Source organism: Equus quagga, chromosome 7 (assembly GCF_021613505.1).
Source record: "Equus quagga isolate Etosha38 chromosome 7, UCLA_HA_Equagga_1.0, whole genome shotgun sequence".
Taxonomy (NCBI): Eukaryota; Metazoa; Chordata; class Mammalia; order Perissodactyla; family Equidae; genus Equus; species Equus quagga.
In genome coordinates, this window is record NC_060273.1 from 46,563,326 (window position 1) to 46,585,183 (window position 21,858).

Sequence of the window (21,858 nt, forward strand, 5' to 3'; positions counted from 1 at the left end):
GCGGGGCGGGGCCTGGGCGGAGCGCGCGCTTCTCCGCGCCATGGCGGCCGACCGGCGCGGAAAGGCCGCGACGCTGGCCCTGCGGCGGCGGCTGCTCAGGTACCGAGACGGCGGCGCGGGCGGGGCGGCGCGCTCGGGGCACGCACGGCGCACGCACGTCCGGCCCGGAGCCCGCCGAGCCCGCCCCGCCACCCGCGGGTCCCGCCTTCCCGGCCCCGCCGCCCGCCGCCCCCGGCTGTCGCCTCCCGGCTCCCGGCCCCGCTCCCCCCCACCCCCGCTGCGGGCTGCCTCTGCCCCGGCCCCGGGGAGGAGCTCCCGGCGGCGGCCCGCCAGCAGGACCTGGCCCTGGCCTGAGAGCGGCGCGCCCAGGGGCCGAAAGCGCAGACGGGGTTGGAGGGGGTCATCTCACAGGCAACATGGAGAAAGGCCGCCGGGACCCGCGAGGGGCTCTCAGGGGGACACGGTGGCCTCTGACTAGAGGTTGGAGGTGGTCCCCAGCGGGGCGCCCTCCATCAGCCGCCCCGGGAAGGAAACTGCCTTCGGGAGCCCCCGGGGGCCTGGGGCGGCCACCTGTCCTGGGCCCCGACGACTGGGGCGGCCACGTAGCCTTCAAGTGACTTAAGCACCTTAAGTTTTAGCAACTTCTTAGCCCATCCTTTTCCTCCTTTCCAGCCACCTACGGAGGCGGGGACTGGAGGCAAGGAAGCAACATCTTGCCCTTGGAGCTTTTGTCCTTTCCAGAAACTGGAAGGGGTGGGGGAGGCTGGTGATGGGGGGACTCCTCCCTTCAAATCTTCAGACATGGCTGTCCGCTCTTTGCCTGTCCCCGCAGCTCTTCCTGCAGACTCTTTTTCCCCGAGGATCCTATTAAGATTGTGCGGGGCCAAGGGCAGTACATGTACGATGAACAGGGGGCAGAATACATCGACTGCATCAACAACGTGGCGCACGGTCAGTATCACACCTCAGGCTGGCGTCAGGAGAGCAGGCGGAGGCTGTGGACCCGGCCAAGGGTGACCGAGCCTCAGGTCGCAGAGAGTGCAGAGGACTTGGGGTCAGCTTAGCCAGCATCCATGTTCGAGGAGGCCCGGTCTTTCTGGTGTGGCTCTAGAAGTTTCTGAGCAGCAGCTGTGCTGAACTGGGCAGGAACCAGAGACTAGGTCTGGGGGTCCAGTTCCACTTGGGACTGACGGTGAGCTCAGAGAGCAGCAGTCGGCCCAGCCATGAGCAGCCATGCAGCAGGGCCCGGCCAAGTGCTGGGCCTCGTGGCGGGGCTTCAGCCCCAGTGACCATCTCAGAACTCAGTTACCCAGATGGGGTGGCCAGAGCTGATGGAAGGAAAGGCAGTCCGAGACTCGGCAGGCAGATTGGAGGTTAATGAAGAAGTTAAAAGCAGGGGCTCTAGTCCCAGACTGCCAGGGTTCACGCCCCTGTCCTCCACTTACTAACTTTGTAATCTTGGGCAAGTTACTTAATTCTCTGTGCCTCGGTTTGCTCATCTGCAAAATAGACATGGTAATACTAGGTACACACCTCCAGGTGTTTTGGAGAATTAGTGAGTTAATTCATGGAACTTGCATTGAGTGTGCCTGGCACACAGTGAGCTCTCAGTGTTTGCTGTTACACTCCTTGGCCATTGGCAATCAGCATTACCTCCAGTCCCCACTGACTGGTGAAGTCAAGCCCACTGACAGACACCCACACCCTGCTCCAAACCCCCAACCCCACACCCCTCCTCTTTGTCAAGTGGAAGGCCTCAGGAAGCTCCCTTTAAGACATGGGTTTTCTAGACAAGTTTTCTGCCAGAGAACTTTTCCTTCTGCCAGAATCTGAGGGACTCTTCCAGGTCTCCCTTTCCAGAACCAACATCTCTGTCTGCCCTTCTGTCTTCAGACTGCCCTCTTTCCCCTCCAGCTCTCCCTCCATAACTGCATCTCCTCTGGCCAGGTTTGCAGGCTGGGGCTGGGGGAGTCCCCTGGGGTTGACTGAGCAGAGCTGGCTGTGTGATGGAGATGGCTCTCTTCCAGTTGGGCACTGCCACCCTCTCGTGGTCCAAGCAGCACACGAACAGAACCAGGTGCTCAACACCAACAGCCGATACCTGCACGACAACATTGTTGATTACGCACAGAGGCTTTCAGAGACCCTGCCGGAGAAGCTCTGCGTGTTTTATTTCCTGAATTCTGGGTAAGTGGACTGCAGCCAGCCCCCAGCAAGTGGATGAGATGACAAGGAAGAGAGTTCCTCACGTGGACACAGCATAGTGTAGCTGACCGAGTATGGACTCAGGGAGAGGCAGCCTCACTGTGCCAGGCGCCTGTGCTTCCCGGCTGTGCACCCTGGCTTACTCCGTCAGATCCAGCTTTGTGGTCTCGTAGTAAGGGATGCCATTACCTCACTTTCAGGATCGTTGTTGGGGCTGACAGAGGTAATCTGCTCCTTTATTTCTGCCTTATGAATCAACAGGCACAGTGCTGGGGGCTACAGCCAAAATGCCCACCCTTGGCCTGTTCAGTAAGGAACAGAAACATTAAGAAATACAAAATTACAAAGAGGGATCATTGTCTGGAGGAAAAGTACAGGGTATAATGAGGCATAGAAGCTGAGGGGGCAGGGCCTGCTCCGAGAGGATCAGAGGAGACTCCCTTGCAGAAGTGATGTTAGGCTAAGAGCTGACTGGGAAATAACTAGATGAGGAGGAAGGAAGGGTGCTGCCCACTCCCTCGGAAGTATTCTTGTCAAGGTTGATTACAACGCAGCACAGCATGTGCAAAGGCCCTGCGGCAGGAAGGGTCATGGCACCCCAGCACACTTGAGGAACCAAAAGGCAGCCAGTGAGGGAGGGTGGGAGCTGACACTGAGGAGGGAGGCAGGGCCCATCACCCAGGACTGTAATGGCCAAGTAAGGAGTCCGTTTTTATCCTAAGAGCATTGGGAAGCCATCAGAGGGTTTTAATCAGGCAAGTGATGTCGTCAGGGCTGGGGGAGAGCAAGAATGGACACTCTTAGGCACTACACTAAGAGTGGCAGTGGAGACAGAAGCAGCAGATGATGCGTCTACATAGAGCCAGCCCAGCATGCCTGGGAAAGAACATTCCAACAAATTGTAGGTTGTTGCATTTAGATTATAGTAATGCTTATTACCATTTTCATTTTTTTTTTAATTTATCTTTTGTTTTTAAGAAGAAGAAGATTAGCCCTGAGCTAACACCACCACCAATCCTACTCTTTTTGTTGAGGAAGACTGGCCCTGAGCTAACATCTGTGCCCATCTTCCTCTGCTTTATATGTGGTGAACCCTGGGCAGCCAAAGCCGAGTGTGCGAGCTTAACCACTGCACCACTGGGCCGCCCCGACCGTTATCGTCGCCTTTCATGAACAGTACATTCGTCTGTTCCCTCAGTAATTTCTAGGACATGGAATTTCCCATCCTCATTTTACAGATAAGGAAACAGCAGTTCAAAGAACGGAGCTAGCTTGCCCAGGGTCATCTGCATAGGAGACGGCGAAGCCAGGACTGGGGCCTCTCTGGGAAGAGCAGGGAGCTGGTCCGGCACTCAGTGCTTCCTTGGCAGTGGAGGAAGGGACTGGCTGGCTCACTGCACCAGATTTATTCTATGCATTCCGCTGACTTCCTTGTCGCTAAATCCAGTGGGCTCCTTGCTGCCCTCGTGTTACTCTCAGCGGTGTTGACAGTTCCCACTCTCTGGAAATGCTTTCTGGTCTTGCTTCCAGGACATGGCACGCTCCTGGTTTTCTACCAGCTTCTGGCCACTCCTCCTCTGTCTCCTTTCCCGATTTTTCCTTCTATGTTCCTCAGAGCTGGTCCTGGGCCATCGTCCTCTCTGAGCCCTCTCCCTACGCGATCTCATCCATTCCCATGGTCTTCAATATCATCGATGTGCTGTGACTCCCGAGTTTGTGTCCCAAGCCCAGATGCTTCCCACGTGTTCCAGCCTCAAGGTTCTAACCACCCACGTGACTTCTGGAGCATCTCCAACTTCATGTGTCCAAAAGACAGTCAAGAGTTGGTTGTCTTCTGCCAACGCCTGGTGTGGGACCATGGCCCTGGCTCTCCCTGACATTCCCAGGCACCTACCCCAGACCATCCCAAGAGACCATCCCCCCTACTGCCACCCACACCCTGTCTCTCATAAATGGCAGTGCCCTCTGCATCTCTGCTCGAGGCAGAAACCGCACAGCCGCCTGCCGGTCCTGCATCGAACCTGCCTCGTTGGTTTCCAGGTGGTCTCCTGCCTCCATCCACTCGCTCCATCTCCACGGCCCCCACCTGCTCTCACCTGCATGTCCTCCTTGGTCTCCTCACTTCCACTTTAATTCCCTTCTCCTCCATTAGCCCCACACAGCCAGAGTCCTCCTCAGATGGGAACTGAACCATGTCCCTTCTCTGATTAAAACTTTTCAGTGGCTTTGCATGGCAGTGAGAAGAAAACCCAGGTTCCTCCTAAGGCCCTGTGAACGTGGCCCGCGAGTGTCTCTGACTTCCTCTCTCGCGCTGCCCCTGGGCTCACTTGTCCTCTCTCTGTTCCCTAAGCGCACCGAGCTCTCTTCCCTCACAGGGCCTTTGCGCGAGCTGCTCGCTCTGCCTGGAAACTTCCCCCTGAGGACTCGGCAGGCAGCGCCTCCTCATGGAGTCCTTCTCTGAGGCCCTGTGTTAGTCAGCTTGGGCTTTGATAAGATGCCACAGGCTGGCAGGCTTCAACTACAAGTTTATTTTCTCAGAGTCCTGGGAGCCAGAATCCCAGATCGAGGTGTCGGCAGGTCTGGCTTCTTTGAGGCTCTCTCCTTGGTTTGCAGGTGGCCACCTTCTTGCTGCATCCTCACGTGGTCTGTCTTCTGTGCACGCACACCCCTTGAGTCTGTGTGTCCCAGTCTCCTTCTAAGGACACAGTCGGATTGGATCAGGGTCATCCTGGTGGGCTCATTTTAACTTAATCTCTTTAAAGGCCCTCTCTCCAAATAGAGTCACATTCTGAGCCACTGGGGAGGGGAGGGCTTCACTATGCAAATTTCGGGGGACACAGTTCAGCCCATAACACCCCCTTATCTAAAGTAGGACCCCGTCTGGTTCTCCTGGGGCACTTATCAAAGTGAGCATTCTTTCTGCTTTTTGGGTTTCATGACATATACTAGGATATAAGCTCAGGAGGCTCAGGGCCTGTGTGTTTTACTGTTTCCCCCCAGCTCCTAGCACTAGAAGACGTTTGATACATTTTTACCAGACGAATAAGTGAATGACTAACCAAGGGTGTCCTGAGGGTCTTCGTTCGTGCTGCTGGAGGGCTCTGCCTTCCCTCTGCGTTTCTCCATAGGAAGCAGCTGTCCAGGAGGGAAGGCCCTCGGAAAGCTGTCTGAGCAGTGCCCACCGTGTCTCTCGCAGGTCGGAAGCCAATGACCTGGCTCTGAGGCTGGCCCGCCAGTACACGGGACACTGGGACGTGGTAGTGCTGGATCAGTAAGTGCTGTCGCCAGAAGGCTAGGCTGCTGCTTGTGGGGGATCAGTGAGGCCCTGGCTTTAGGTGCCTTGGGCAGGAAGGGTGAAGACCTGGCCACAGAGACACCCCCTACACCCCGGGGGCCTCTTTTCCCCAGACTGCTCTGGGAGGGCAGCTTCTGGGGAGCAGAGAGTGCTTTGTAAGGTGGTAAGAACTGGTCCCACATTTTAGGTGCTAAGCTGTCCGAACAGTAGCTCCCATTGTGTTGAGGATCTGCCATGCACGAGACCCAGGCCCAGGGTTAGAGCATCCTCACGCTTAGGATTCATTACTACCCTGAAGCAGAGACCCCCCACTTTACAGGGGAGAGATCTGAACCCGGAGAGCTTGAGTGACCAGCCGCCGGGACGGAGCTAGTCAGCAGCCTTGCAGGAAGTCTTGCTGACTGCAAGGCCTGCGCTCATGCCCAGCCCTGGGCTCGGGGGCTGTGGCAGAAGGGTTGTCTTCCCTGTGTGTCTCCTGAGGTGGGGAGACCGTGGTCAGGGCTGGGCTGGGGAGTCTGCGCCCCTGAGCCTGAGCCCCACTGCTTTCTCCTCCCCAGTGCTTATCATGGTCACCTGAGCTCCCTGATCGACATCAGTCCCTACAAGTTCCGGGGCCTGGATGGCCAGAAGGAGTGGGTCCATGTGGTATGCACTGCCCAAGTGGACAACAGGTCGGTGCTCGCCCCTCAGCCCAGGTGACACAGCACTGTCACTCCCCACAGGCACCTCTCCCAGACACCTACCGGGGCCCCTACCGGGAGGACCACCCCAATCCAGCTGTGGCCTATGCCAGTGAGGTGAAACGTGTGGTCAGCAGCGTCCAGGAAAAGGGCAGGAAGGTAACTGCGTCTGCATGGGTCCAGTGAATGGAACAGTGAACGTCACTGACTCTGTTGCCAGCCGAGTGCTAGATACTGGGAACCTTGAGAGAAATGGGAACCAGGCCCGCCCTGTGGGAATCTAATGGGGGTTACGTGCTCAGCAGAGAGTTTAGACAGAGACGTATCCTGGGCGTTACAGGAGTCCAGGGACCCAGGCTGGACTGGTGTGGATGTGGGTGTGAAGGAGGGTCCTGGGAGGAGGTGTTACCTGATCTCAGTAATATAAGCTGAGCAGGAGTTAGCCACTCAAGGTGGGGTGGGGAGTAGAAGAGGAAAGCCATCCTAAACAGAGGGGCAGCCTGCACAGAGGTGAGGACCCATGTCGGTGTGCAGCCAGGCAGGGCAGGCAGGAAATGAGCCTAGAGAGGCAGGGGTCCCGTGTGCCAGAGGATCAGAAGTGCTGTGCCAAGGGGGCTAGAGGCCATGAGGAACCTTTGAAGGGCTTTAAGAGGGAGTGTAGTAAGACCAGGGCATGCATTTGATTGGGGCCAGCCTGAGGGCAGGTGACCTGAGGAGACCCAGGGTGAGGCCGACCCAGGGTGGTGGAGTGCAGGTGCTGAGCGGGAGAGAGGTGTCATACCCAGAAGAGCAGTGGCCAAAGTGACAGTAGAGGGGACGTGGTTAGCAATTGTGTGAGGGCTCCTGAAGGCTCCCCTGAAGGAGTGACAGCCAAATGCAGCATACACAGCAGAGTTAGGCAGGCTGCAAGGCCAGGAAGGTTGGCAGGGCCAGATCAGGGGAGCCTGGCCTGTGCACTTCAGATGCTCTGCGCCCCCTTACATGAAACCAGAAAAGAGGTTGCTCTGGTGGCAGCAGGCCTGAGAGACCAGTTTCCCACCCCATCAGCCTTTCCCTCATCCCAGCAGAGCCCCTGAAGCAGCTCCAAGGCAGGACACAGTTTGGAAGTCACTGCTGTGAGTAAAAGGGGCCATTGGGCTTTAAACAGAACAGCGATGAGCTCAGTGTCTGCGTTGAGGCATCACCCTGGTGGCCAGTGGAGGATGGACTGGAAGAGGCATCCAGTTAGAAGGCATCTGCAGAAGGCCCAGGCAGAAACTGGCAGAGCTGCCAGGAGGCAGGAGTGTCCAAGAGGAGGGAAGGAGTGGGTGTGGAGATGTACAGAGGCAGAGTCAGAGGCTGTGCTGACTGATAGAAAAAGGAGGGGGCTGGTCCAAAGATGGAGGCCAGGTTTCTGTCCTAGGTGGGAGGGAGGAGAGTCACCAGATGGAGGCAGAGAAAGAACAGGATTATGGGGGAGAAAGCAGTGGATTTCATCTAGGGCATGCTAAGTACAAGGGGTCTGGAGGCATCCTGGTGGTGAGAGTTGGTTTGGGGCCTGAAAGAAAACTGAGTCACAGACCTCAGATGCGATTTGGAGCCTGAAGGCGGGGCATAGCGAAGCCAGTAACTCGTCCTGCTTAGAACGTTAGCAGGACACACTTAGTTTGTCACTCAGCACCTCCACAATAGTGTTCCCAACATCCCGCCTCATCCACAGATTGCAGCGTTCTTCGCGGAGTCTCTGCCCAGTGTAGGAGGGCAGATCATTCCCCCTGCTGGCTACTTCCCGGAAGTGGCAGAGTAAGTAGGTGGGAGGGGGTGCCCACGGAGGGCAGGGCTGTAATGCGGTCTTCCAGCCATTGTCCCAAATTCCAACCTCGGCCTGGCCAGTTTGCCAGGATTTTCAGTCAAGGCCCCTGAAGAAATAGTGGCCTGGAGAAGGCCAGCTGTCTGCCTGAGGCCCCCACCTTATGCTGGCAGAGCTGGGATTCAGAGTCCCAAGACCTCCCACTCCTGGTCTGACCCCCCTACCACAGTCCCCATCAGCGATCTGTCCTCTGCCACAGGCACGTCCGCAGGGCCGGAGGGGTCTTTGTCGCAGATGAGATTCAAGTGGGCTTTGGCCGAGTAGGCAAGCACTTCTGGGCCTTCCAGCTGCAGGGGGAAGACTTTGTCCCCGACATTGTCACCATGGGCAAATCCATTGGCAATGGCCACCCTGTAGCCTGCGTGGCCACAACCCAAGCTGTGGCGAGGGCCTTTGAAGCCACCGGCGTCGAGTACTTCAACACGGTGAGTGAAGGCTCCAGGGCAAGGGAGCGCCATGGCTTCTGCTGGGCCCCAGTCTGCTTATCCTTAATCAGCGAGGGCCACAGGCCTAGCACTCTGCCCAGCACAGAGACTTCTAAGATGCCGTCCTTGGAGAGTTACCACAGGTCAAAGGAAAAAATACACAAAACCTCTTTAAGATTAGCATCAATCCAAAAGCTGTCACAAGAGATTGTACCTTATAAAATATATAGAAAGAATACAAGAGGCCCTCTCTCCCTCCCAGCAGCAGCTGCCTACTGTATGCCAGGCCCTGCGCCAGGTACTGGAGCCAAAGAGTTGACTAAGATGCATGAGGAGCTGGGTCTGTTGGGGTGATGAGTGGCCTAGGAGCAGAGTTCGCATTGCAGTAGGAGCTTAGAGGAGGGCGCAGCTCTCTGTCTTGGGGGTAAGGGTGGAGAGCTTGCCCTAAGTGAAGTGGATCCTTATGTTGCCGGAGAAGCCACAGCATGTTTGGTGGCACCAGGAAAGCAGTCACATGTTGCATGAGGGGAGCATGGGGGTCACCAGGGCCTTCATCATAAAGAGTCAGGGAGTCTGGACTGATCCTGAGGGCGGTGAGGGACCATGGAAGGGTTATAATCGGGGAGAGATGAGATCTGAAATATGCTCTAGAAGGATCTCTGGCAATCAGTATGGAGAAAGAACTGGAGGTAGGGAGACCGGTCCAGGAAAGAGAGAAGATCCCAATCTGGGCATGGGCACAGGGAAGAATAGGAAGGGACAGAGAACTGAGGGGAAGAGAACTCACTGTGACTTCCCAAAAAGGCAGTTTGTACTGGGGACTGAAATGTGTCAGGATTTGGCAACACGGCTGAGATGTGGCAGAGAAGGTCGTTAAGGGTGAGGGCTGATGCTTTCAGCAAGCCGTCACTCTGTGCCCAGGTAACACGTCGACAGAGCCTCTGCCCTGGACAGGTGCTCCGCAGGGGGAGACAGCCCCATGGACACCTGGTGGCAGTGGCTTGGAGGAGGCTTAATGGAAGCAGTGCGTTCACGGCGCTGTGACCGCACAAGGGACGCCAGGCGGGAGGGCAGAGGGGGCCTCGTGTGCATGGTGAGTCTGAGGAGAGCTGAGTCTGGGAGGCTGAGGAGGAGCTAGCCCTGTGAGGGGGAAGGAGTGTGTTGTGTTAAGTGAAAGACGAACAAGCCAGTGGAGCACGGTCCTGATTTTTGTGTCGTTGTCTTATTTGAAGTGCACATGGTTAGACTGTATAATCCTTGGTTCATGAAGGACTCATCCTCTGTTCCTGCGCAGCCCTCTTTCAGTGGATCAGTCAGTGACTTTCACTAATGTTCTAAGCATCCAAGAGGCCATCATCCCAAGTAAAAGTTAGGGCCTTGACAATAACCTGCCTCTATCCATATGGTTTGCCCCCAGTGCCATCTGACTGCCTCCCCCACCTCAGGTGACCATCACTCTGAAACCCATGTTCATTATTTATTCTAGTTGTTTTTTAACTTTATAAAAAGTGTATCATGCTGTATATACTCTTTGGGGATTTGTTTTTTTCATCTAATACTATATTGCTTGTCACTGAAGTTCATTTGTTTTGAATGCTGTATAATATTCCATTGTATAACTGTGCCACGGTTTATTTCTCCATTCTTGTTGATGTGCTTTGGGGTTGTTCCATGTCTTTTGCTATTGCGAACAGGGCTTCTGTGAACAATTTTTATAAGTCTCTCTTGTACACGTGCAAGAGTTTTTCTTAGGAATATTCCTAAGAGCGGAATTGCTGGCCACAGGGTCCGCGTTCACCCTCCATTTTAAGAGATAATGACTTCAGTTTCCAAAGTGGTTCACAAGCTAGCACCCACCCGCAGTGTATAAGAGGTTCTCTAAGTCTGCATCCTCGTCAACAGCTGTTAATTTTTGCCAGGCAGGTAGGGTGTAAAATGGTGTCCCCTCAAATCAGCAAATGATACTGCTGTGCCATTCCTTGACTTCACATTATGTGAAATGTCTCTTCATGTTTATTGGCCATGTGTTTCCTCTTCTGGGAAATGCCTGTTTTTTCTTTTGCTCATTTTTTGATTGAGTGCTTTTCTTATTTATTTGTGGGAGTTTTGTGTGTCTATATATGTGTGTGTGTATGTAGATATGAGCATTTGTGTGTGTGTATACACAGACACACACGCATACATATATTCTTGATACTAATCCTTTGTCAAGTGTGTATGTTGTGAATATGTTCATCTAGTTTATAACTTGTCCTTTCACTTCCTTTACATATTTTCTGATGAATCAAAGTTTTTAATTTTAGCATGGTCAACTACATCAATCTTTTCTTTTACAGACAGTTCTTTTTATGTCTTGTTTAAGAAATCTCCCCCTACCCCCAAGGTCTGCAAGATATTCATCTACATTTTCTATTAAGTATTTTAACATTTCGTCTTGATATATAAATCCTTAATCCATCTGGAGTTGATTTTTGTAAATGGTGCGAAACAGGAATCACATTTCCTCCTTTCTGCATGTGAGTAACATTTTCTTAGCTCCCTTATTCTCCACTGATCTGAAATGCTACCTCTGTTATATACCCCAAGTTCAAAGTGAACAGGGCTGTTTCTGGGCCCTTATTTCTACTCTTCTGGTCAAGTTGTCTGTCTGTTCCTATACTACATTGCTGTATTACTAGAGCTTCATAATAGGTTCTGATATCTGGTAGAAAAGGTCTCCTTTGACCTGTTTTTTCTTGTTTAGAAGAGCTCTGGCTATTCCTAGACCTTTACTCTTTTGTTAAAATTTTAAAGTTATCTTTAAACATTTTATGAACTCTGTTGGGATTTTGATAGGGGAATTACTTGAATCCATAGATGAATTTGAAGAAAATGTACATTATTGAATCTTCCTATCCATGAACATGGTATACCCCTCCATGCTTTATAGTTTCCCCTGCAGAGATCTTGCACATCATTAGATTTATTCCTAGATATTTGAAACTTTCTATCATAAATAGTGACCTCTCTTTATCTGCCTACTCATTGCTGCTGGTGTATAAAATATGGACTTTTGTATATTAATCTTTTATCAGCTCCCTTGCTAAACTCTTCTTTTTTTGTTTTTTTAAGATTGGCACCTGTGCTAACAACTGTTGCCAATCTTTTTTTTTTTTATTGCTTTTTTCTCCCCAAATCCTCCCAGTACATGGTTGTATATTTTAGTATTGGGTCCTTCTAGTTGTGGCATGTGGGACGCTGCCTCAACATAGCCTGGCAAGTGGTGCCATGTCCGCACCCAGGATCCGAACCAGTGAAACCCTGGGCCACCAAAGTGGAACACATGAATTTAACCACTCGGCCACGGGGCCGGCCCCCTATTTTTTCTAATAATGTGTAGGCAGACCTTGTTCTTGTTTTTTTTTTTTCCTATCTAAAAACTCATATCATCTCCAAATAATAGCAGTTGTTTTATTGCACTGGGCAAGACTTCCAGTACATAGTTGAAAATAAATGGTGACAGTAGGCACACTTGTCCAGTTGATAGGAATGTTTAATACTTGTCCATCTAGGATAATGTTTGGTCTAGGTTTTTATTTTATCTTTTATTCTTTTTTTAATCTTTAAATTTTTAAAATTCTTTTTATATTCTTTTTTATTTTATTTCTCTATCAGGTTAAGAAAATTTCCTTGTATTCCTAACTTACTAAAAGATGGTTTTGTTTCGTTTTGTTTGGTTTTTTGTAAGGAAGATTGGCCCTGGGCAGATATTTGTGCCAACCTTCCTCTATTGTGGATGTGGGACACCGCCTCAGCATGGCTTGATGAGCAACGTGTAGGTCCACGCCTGGGATCCAAACCCGTGAACCCTGGGCTGCTGAAGCAGTGTGTGCAAACTTAACCACTATACCACCAGTCTGCCCCCTAAGAGATTTTATTATGAATAGGTGTTGAATTTTATCCTGTTCTTTTTATGCATCTATTGAAGTCATTTTTTTCTCTTTTAATCTGTTAATATGTTGAATTATATTTATGATTTTTCTAACATTGAACCATCTTTACATACCTGGGACAAATCCAACTTGGACATGGAGTATTATCATCTTTATACGTTATTTGCTTATATTTTATTTATGAATTTGGCATCTATTTTCAGGAGTAAAATGTGACTCTCATTTTTTTCTTACAGTATCTTTGGTTTTGGTATCTGGGTTATACCAGCCTTGTAGATGAGTCGGGAAGTATTTCTTCTTTCCCTTTTACATAAAATTGGGATGATCCATTCTTTGAAAGTTTGGTAACTATGTATAAAACCATCTGGGCCTTGTGGTTTTTTGGGTTTTTTTAAAAGATTGGCACTTGAGCTACCATCTGTTGCCAATCTTCTTTTTTCTTCTTCTTCTTCTCCCCAAAGCCACCCAGTACATAGTTGTATATTCCAGTTGTAGGTCCTTCTGGTTGTGGCATGTGGGACGCTGCCTCAGCATGGCCTGATGAATGGTGCTAGGTCTGCACCCAGGATCCGAACTGGCGAAACCAGAAGCAGAGGGCTCGAACTTAACCACTCGGCCACGGGGCTGGCCCCAGGGCCTTGTTTTCTTTGTGGGAAGATACTTAATTGCTGCTTCAATTTCTTTAAAAGTTATATAGCAGTCTTCAAGCTTTTCATTTCTTCTTGGGTTAGTTCTGGTGAGTTGTATTTTCCTAGAAGTTTGTCTCTTTCAAGAGTGTTCAAAATTGTTGACATAGGGTTATTGTTAATGCTTTCTTAGTATCTTTTTAATCTTTATCATGTTCCCTTTCCATTTACAGTATTTGTTTGAGTCCCTTCTTCTCTTGTTTTCTTTCCTTCTGCTTTCTTTGGGGTTTGTTATGTTGTTGTTTCCTAATTTCTTAAGATGGATACTTAACTGTTTTCTCTGTTAATATAAATATTTAAGCCTATACATTTCCCTCCAGCACTTTTACTGTATCTCACAAATTTTAATATATATTGTTCCATTATCACAGAGGTTCTCACAAGTGTTGTCCAGATCCTGAGGATCTCCAAAACCCTTTCAGGGATCTGCAGAGTAAGACCTACTTGGATAATAATACATGTTATTTGCCTTTTTCACTCTCCTCCTCTCCCAGGTATGCAGTGGAGTGTTCCAAGGCTACATGATGCATGTGACCCCACAACAGATTGATGCTGAAACAAATATGAGACTCCAGCTGTCTTTCGTTAGGCCAGACATTTAGGAGATTTGCAAACATGTACAAATAAGGCCACTTCTAATTTTTTTTTGTAAATATATTTTTCATAAATATATTTTATGATAACATGCAGTGAGTTTTTTAATTTTTCTCAAATGGCATAAAGTTAATTTATTATTTTGATATTAATAAATATTTTTCAGATTTCTCAGTTTTAATTTCTATACAGTAAATATTAATAGATATAATCCATACAAACAAACTATGTATGGGTTTGTTTCTTTGGGTTCCTCAATCATTTTTGAGAGTGTAAAGAGATTCTAAAATGAAAAGTTTGAGAACTACTGTGTTATCATTCAATTTTAGGTTTTTCCAATCTTATTATTATTAACTTCTTACCAACACCACTGAGGTCAAAGGTCATGTCTTGTGTGATGTTTATTCTTTGATACTTACTCTGTAAAATGTGCTGGGTGATCTGGTACTTGATTGTTCTGCATGTCCTCGAGAAAAATGTGTGTTCTCTAAGTGTTTGCAGAACTCTGTAATGTCTCTTAGGTCACACTTGTTAATTGTGTTGTTTGAATCGTCTATATTCTTGCTGGATTTTTTTCTTATTATTAATAATTGAGAGCTGTGTGTTGAAATCTCACACTATGATGAAAAACTGATCAGTTTTTCCCCATAATACTATCAATTTTTGCTTCATGTGTTTTGAGGCTATTAAGTATATACATATTTTTTATTTCTCTATGTTCACTGGGAATTGAATCTTTTTTTAATTGAGGTATAACTGACACACAAGATACTAGTTTCAGGTATGCACAACATAATGAAATGATCACCACAATAAGTCTAGCTAACATCCAACACTTCACAATTACAATTTTTTTTCTTGTGATGAGAACCTTTAAGATCTACTCTCTCAGCAAGTTTCAAATATATAATATGGTATTATTAACTACAGTCACCATGCTGTACATTACATCCCCACAACTTACTGATTTTCTAACTGGAAGTTTCTACCTTTTGACCCCCCTCACCCATTCCACCCACCTCTGTGTTTTAATAGTGTGGTTATGTTGTGTCTAAGTATGGAACTCATTAGTTTATTCTACTTGGAGTTTATTGAGCTCTTGGATGTGTAGATTGTTGTTGGGTTTGTTGTGTTTTTTTTGTTTTTTAATCAAATTTTGGAAGTTTTTGACAATTATCTCTTCAAATTTTCTTTTTTTCCCTTTCTCTCTTCTCCTTCCAGAAATCCCATTGGCATATGTTGGTATGCCTGGTTGTGTCCCACAGGTCTCTGATGCTCTGTTCATTTTTCTCATCTTTTTTCTTTCTGGTTTTCAGACTAGACAATCTCAATTGACATATCTTCGAGTTTGCTGATTGTCTCATCTTCCTGCCCAATCTGCTGCTGAGCCTCTCTAGGGAGTTCTTCATTTCAGTTACTTACGCTTTTCAACTCCAGAATATCTATTTGGTTCTTTTTTATGATTTCTATCTCTTAATTAATAGTCAATATTTGGCAAGACATCATTTTCATGCTTTTTAGTTCTTTAGATATGGTTTCCTTTAGTTCTTTCAACATATTTATAACATTTGATTTAAAGTCTTTGTCTAATAAGGCCAACATCTGGCCTTCCTCAGGAACTGGGACAGTTTCTGTTGATTACTTTCTTCCCTCCTTGTATATGGGCCATGCTTTCCTCATTCTTTGCATGTTTCATAATTTTCTCTTGAAAACTGGACATTTTAGATAATATAATGTGGCAACTTTCAAATTATATTCCCTCCTCATGGTTTGTTTTTGTTGCTTTCTGTTGTTTATATAGTGACTTTTCTGAAAGCTGTAAAGTCTGTGTTGTTTGTCATGCATAAACACTGTAGTCTCTGCTTGATTTGCTCTCAGTGATCATCTAATAACTAGACAGACATCTCATTAAATGCTGGAACCCAGGAAGTCTCAGCTTTGATAAGCGGCTCTATGTGTGTGTTGGAGCACGCCTTCAACACTCAGCCAAGCTTACAACTCTGTCTTCACCTTTACTTCCTCCTTCTGCAGAGCCTCAAGGTAGCCAGTGGTGAGAGCTTAGAGCTCTTCAGGTCTTTCCTGAACATGCACATAGCACTGGGCATGAACATATCCCTAGGCATATGCATGGCCTTCTAGAGTCCCAGGACTGTGTCAGAGCTTTTGTTCATTTGCTTTCTGTTTTTCCTCTGGGGTGATCTCGGGGGAAAGACCTATCTATTGTGCTAGTTCAGCATCTTGGCCAGGTCACAATTCTAAACCAAAGATGCTACTAGTAGATAGACACTCCACCTTTTAATGAGTTCACGGTTAATATTTTATACAATAAGTAGCATCAGTCCATCCCTGTGTCCCTTCCATGCATAATTTGTCTTGGACATATCAGAAAGCTCTTTCATTAGCAGAACCGCCTAGGAAGCTTTTTATGATCTCAAGTATGAAGCACTGCATGTACATTTTCAAGATGGTCTACAGGATACCAGTACACACCCATTAGAATGGCTGCAACTTAAAAGACTGACAATTCCAAATGTTTCTGACGATGTGGAGCAAGTGGAATTTCATAGACTAATGGTAGGAATGTAGTATGGCACAACCACTTTGGAAAACAGTTTCACAGCTTTTTATAAAGTGAAACATACATTTATCATACAACCCAGTAGTTCCACTCCTAGGTATTTACCCAAGAGAAATAAGAACATATGTCTACAAAAAGATGTCATAAATGTTCATAAGAGTTTTATTCATAATAGTCAAAAATTGAAATAACCCAAGGGTCCATCAACAGGAGATTAGATAAACAAATTGTGGTATGTCCATACAATGGAATACTGTGTAGCAAGAAAAGAAACTACCAATACACAAAACAATATGGATAAATTTCAAAAACATGTTGAGCAGAAGCAGCCAGGCACAAAAGGGGTACATATTCTGTGATTCCATTCATATGACATTCTGGAAAAGGCAAAAACGATAGTGACAGAAAGCAGATCAGTGGTTGCCTGGGCCAGTAGTGAAGTGGAGCACGTGGAACTTTGGGGAGTGATGAAAATGTTTTGTATCTTCATTGTGGTGGAGGTTCCACGGGTATATACATTTGTCAAATCACACTGAGCTATACACTTTAAATATACTGTCATGCATCGCTTGACGACAGGGGTACGTTCTGAGAAATGCAGCATTAGGCAATTTTGTCTAGTGCAAACATCATAGAGTGTACTTACACAAACCCAGATGGTATAGCCTACTGCACGCCTTGGCTGTATGGTACTAATCTGATGGGACCTCCATCATATATGTGGTCCTTCGTTGACGGAAACGTTATGTGGTGTGTGATTGTATGAAGGTTATTGTATATAAATTATATCTCAATGAACTTGATTTTTTTTAAAGATGTAATTTAAAAAAAAAAAAGGATGGCCTGCAGGAGAAACCCTTGCTCCTGACTATGCAACACAGGTCCGCACTCAGACTTAGGCAGGCGCAAGTGAGGGAAGTGAGTGGCGCTCAGGGTGCCTGACGGGGACAGCTGACGCCCAGTGCAGCCCGATAGGCCAGGTTTAAGTTGGAAAGACATATGTTTGTGTTGTCTCTTATTTTAAATCATTAGCACCTAATTCAAAACTTTTAATAATGCTACACAAGCCAAACAAGACGACGACTCAGGCTGCACATGGCCCACAGGCAGCCAGCTTGTGGTCTGTGCCCTAAAATGTGCCCTGGGCTTAACCAACAGAGTCTTGAGCTCATACCAGAGAGTGACTTTTCCTGGGTGTGGTCCTGGCACGTTTCTCTTGACCCTCAAGGAGGTTATAGGAACTAGCAGGTGATGGAGGAGGTGATGGGAACTAGTCTGATGTGGGTCTGGGGCCAGCCCGTGAGATGGGGCCCTAAAGTCTCTGGACAAAAACGAGCTCTGTGGGAACGCACAGTACACCCTCTCCTCTGATTCTGCATCTTCTCAGGGCTCCTACTGCACCCCTGACCTGGGCTACAGTCACATTAGCACCTGGAAAGGCGGGACAGCCCATGGGGACCTCAGGAGAACCCCATTTACTGCTGATCGCTCTGAGTCCTGAGGGGTTCAGACCTGTGCTCTCAACACTGCCCTTGGAATGTGTGTGGCAGCTCTGCTGCCCTCACCGTCACTGGGGCATGGCCCTCTTTGCCAGGTGTCTGACCTTTGTCCCCTGACTCAGTTTGGGGGCAGCCCGGTGTCCTGCGCTGTGGGGCTGGCCGTCCTGGATGTCTTGGAGAAAGAGCAGCTGCAGGCTCATGCCGCCTGTGTGGGCAGCTTCCTGATGGAGCTCCTTGGGCAGCAGAAAGCCAAACACCCCATCATTGGGGACATCAGGTGAGGCTCCAGCAGCAGTCACCACTAACCGAGCACCTGCCAGGGGCCTGGCATGGTTTCCTCTTTCACTTGGGATGGGGGGATTTTTATCTCCACTCTACAGAGGAGGAACTGAAGCACTGAGAGGGGCTGTTGCCCAAAATGATACTTGTGGGGGCAGCGCAGGGGAGCCAGGATCAAACTGAGCTCTGACCCCCAACCTTTCCTCTGTCCACGCTAAGGTCCCCCCGCATTAGTTCTTTCTTGCAACTGTTTCACCACCCTCTGAGGGTCCCTCCAGCTCTCAGCCTCCCCGGGAGGCAGAGGTACAAGCTCTGGTGAACTCCAGGGTGGGCTTGGCTGAGGCCCAGGTGGAGGATAAGAGCAGGACTGTGGCCCCGAAGGCCTGGTCTCTTGAGAGCTTGCCTTCTGCTCCAGGGGCGTCGGGCTCTTCGTTGGTGTGGATCTAATCAAAGACAAGGCCACAAGGACGCCAGCAACTGAAGAGGCTGACTACTTGGTGTCCAGGTACTTTTTGAGACAATTTGCCTTTGTGGTGTCTAGGGCCCTGACTGGGAAGGCGCCTCCCCTCTTGCCTCTCCTTTCATCCACCGTGTTCTCAGGCACTCTGGACCCACAGAGGGTTGACTGAAGGAGGCAGCACCTGGGCCTCTGAGGGGAGGGGGCAGCCCTGTCAGCCATGCCCAGTGCCTGGCAGCACTGGCTTCAGGCAGGCGCCGGCCAGTGGCAGCGTGAGCAGCCGCCTCTGCTGAGAATGCCCAGGCTGGAGAGGCTCTCAGCCCCGGGCAGTCCCAACGCCACGACCCAAGCTGCCCTAGGGAAGCAGCTTCTCCAGAGCCACACTGCGGGTTGTGGCGGAACCAGACTCGAGGCTCCCCATTTCCAGAGTCACAGGTTTTGGGGGTGTCCAGATGACTCAGAAGCCCCTGCCCCAGCCCATCTGCATTTTCCTTCACTAGAATCTAGGCAGGACCTGAGCCTCAGGACCCTCCCTCTTGTTAGTCCCTTTTTATCACTATTCCTCACTCCTACCTCCTTCCCCCACCTTGGAAAACCCTTCTAGTGCTTGATGTGTCCTTATTCAGATTGTGAAACGTGCATCACCCTGTCTATTTCATTCACATAAACAGTATTGATGTAAACATTTTGCCCTCCACTCGGTTTTTGAGACTGACCCCTCCAAAATGGCCGTCCAGTCCCTGCCTTTTCTGCTGGTCAGGCACACGGCCCGCACACCCACCTTTTCCCCCAGGGAGTCCTTTGGGGCTCAGGCATGCAGCATGGTCAGTGGGAAGGAGGGAGCCAGAGGAATGGCGAGCCTGACTTGCTCCACCTCACAGCCACCCTGGTGGTTTCTCCAGCTCAGCAAGGACACTGGAACCAGGGCTGGCTGTTGCACCCGCAGTCACCCTGCGAGTAGGTGGCAGAACTGGATTTGAAGTCTAGATCTTGTTCCTTCCAGCATGGCCATAGTGCCAGGAAGAACAGGATAGGGAGAAAGCCAGAAGGCAGACTGAGGACACCCTGCTCCTGGCAAGACTTCAAAATAAAAGTAATTAAAGGGGGTGGGGTGAGAGAATGCAAATACAATCACGTCAGAACCCTTCTCTCAGTGGCCAGAATACCTTCATAGGTTAAAAGTGTAAATATGGAATATTAAAAACCATTTTTAGGTACCAATGATAACGTTAAGGAGGATAAAGTCATTTTCCTAAAAAGAAATGCACATTAAAACTGGATAGTCCTCATCTGGGATTGCATGATGACTTGTGGGCAGGGAAGTTCCTGAAGCTAGATGAGGGATGCGTGGGCTTCATTACACTATTCTGTAAATGCTGGACATTTCCCACATAAAAAGTAAACATACACGTCACATAGACTGTACACAAGATGGAAAATGTAGGGACACCTGCTGTCCACACTGTAGCCCTGTGGCTAGTCTTGGCCTGGCCTAGACTGAGGCTCCAGGGATAGATGAGGCAAGGCCCCTGCTCTGGGGGACAACAGGCTCAAGGCCAGGTGCAGGGCACTCCAGGCAGGGGCCATTGATGCTGGGGCCACAAAGGATGGCTAGGAGTTTGGCAGGGGAAAGCCAGTGCCACGTCACAGTGGGAACCGCCCTGTGAGGGGTTCCAGGGGCAGTGTGGCTGGAGCTCCAGCCACAAGGCCAAGGCCAGTCTAAGGAAGGCCCTGAAGGGCCCTTGGCTGGTGGGCAACGGGGCCCTGCTGTGTCCTGTCCTCACAGGCTGAAGGAGAACTACATTTTGCTGAGCACTGATGGCCCTGGGAGGAACGTCCTCAAGTTTAAGCCCCCAATGTGCTTCAGCTTGGACAATGCACAACACGTGGTGGCAAAGCTGGATGCCATCCTAACAGGTGAGTTTGGAGCCCAACACTTCTCTAGAACCCACCTGGGGTCAGTAGCTAGAACCTTCCAGCAGCATGCCCAGGGAGCAGATGGCTGAGTGGGTATCCTCTGGACAGTGCAGGGAGCAAGGAGCTCAAGTGGAGAGGGGTCCTCCTGGCCCAGGCCGCCTCTATCCCTACCTGTGCCCCCACCCACCCGGCCTGAGTGGGCACCCGTGTGGGATGCAGGACTAGGGAAGCAGGGCTTGGGCTTATGGGCCCAGCCATTACATTACGGTGGGAGACCCCATTACATGTGCTTAAAGCCACTGTGAGATGTGGCTGGCAGGAGCTTTATGCTTTGAGACTAGGTCACCCTCAGCTCCTGAGTAGCTTGAAATGAGATTCACGCCAGGACTGAGTGAATGCAAAATGAAATTCTTCTCCACGTTCATCACCTAGGAACGTCAAGGTCAGCCCAGGTTCTCCTCTAAATCTACTTACGAGGAATCTATAGTAGGCAACATCCTATCTCCTGGTAGAGAGCAGAGCAGCCCAGCAGGCAGCCCAGGTCTTCCACCTCTAGGTTAGTTCACTGCTGCCCCCAGAATTCTGGAGCTAAGGGGGCCCAACTCCCACTCAACACAACTGGAGGTGTTTGGGGAAATGCTGGTGCAAGGGAGCACATTTGCCAGCAGCCTGGGGGAAGAGAGGCTGACTGGGCACAGAACTAGCTTAGGTTTCTGTGTACAGAGGAAGTCTGAGTTGAGCGTGAAGTCACAGGAAATCTGGGGGATAGTTTTGTCTTTTCAGGAAATTGTTACTGACCCTGTGGCTGGTAACCCATACGCATGGGGTAAAGGCTGGGACATGGACCAGGACAGGCCAGTGGGCCCAATCTCCAAAGCTAAGCAGCTTAGACAGTGAAGGCAGCAGCGGTCTTCAGAGGAGAAAACTTCACCAGTTTGGGTGGCTGTGCTCTTTCTCAGACATGGAAGAAAAGATGAGAAGTTGTGAGACGCTGAGGCTCCAGCCTGAGGCAGCCCTGCTGAGTCCTCCTCTAGGTGAGTGCGCCTTGCTTCTTGTTCTTGGAGACCCAGAACTGGGGTCCTTACCATCAGCAGGCTCCTTCGTTCCTCAGCAAGCCAAACCTTTTGTTTGTAAACACTTTGTTCTGAGTGATGACCCCTTCCCACAGAGTAGTTTCAACACTTGAGAGGCTCTGGCTGCCTTGGGCTCTCTCCACCTACTCCCCACCAGAAAAATCTCCAAAATACTTAGTTTGCATTTGATAGTTGGGGCAAGAGAGCAGGAGCAGCTTTTCTTCCCCCCTAGCCAGTTCCCCCTGGAGGTGAGGAGAAACAAAACTCCCTTTGCCTGGCCTTCATCCACCTAAAGCTCCAGTCAACTGCTGCCTCTTGCCACCAGCTCATCCACCTAAAGCTCCAGTCAACTGCTGCCTCTTGCCACCAGCTAGTCTTAAGCCTCAACC

The 21,858-nt window shown here is 49.6% G+C and overlaps 1 protein-coding gene across 4 annotated transcripts in view; it reads left to right on the top strand.

The window, feature by feature from the left end:
- The window catches only part of PHYKPL (5-phosphohydroxy-L-lysine phospho-lyase), a 25,399-nt gene continuing 3,541 nt past the window's right edge, over positions 1–21,858 (top strand). Inside the window, exons 1-12 of one of the 4 annotated variants that reach the window (XM_046666240.1) lie at positions 1–99; positions 833–951; positions 2,028–2,187; positions 5,402–5,476; positions 6,058–6,145; positions 6,223–6,339; positions 7,880–7,962; positions 8,229–8,454; positions 17,839–18,020; positions 18,438–18,527; positions 20,266–20,396; positions 21,356–21,430. In XM_046666240.1, the coding sequence (XP_046522196.1) occupies positions 41–99; positions 833–951; positions 2,028–2,187; positions 5,402–5,476; positions 6,058–6,145; positions 6,223–6,339; positions 7,880–7,962; positions 8,229–8,454; positions 17,839–18,020; positions 18,438–18,527; positions 20,266–20,396; positions 21,356–21,430 (1,405 nt within the window). In that variant the 5' untranslated portion in view covers positions 1–40. Of the gene's footprint in view, positions 100–832; positions 952–2,027; positions 2,188–5,401; positions 5,477–6,057; positions 6,146–6,222; positions 6,340–7,879; positions 7,963–8,228; positions 8,455–17,838; positions 18,021–18,437; positions 18,528–20,265; positions 20,397–21,355; positions 21,795–21,858 lie in introns of those variants that run through there. The other 3 variants (XM_046666237.1, XM_046666238.1, XM_046666241.1) reach the window with 3 other exon arrangements.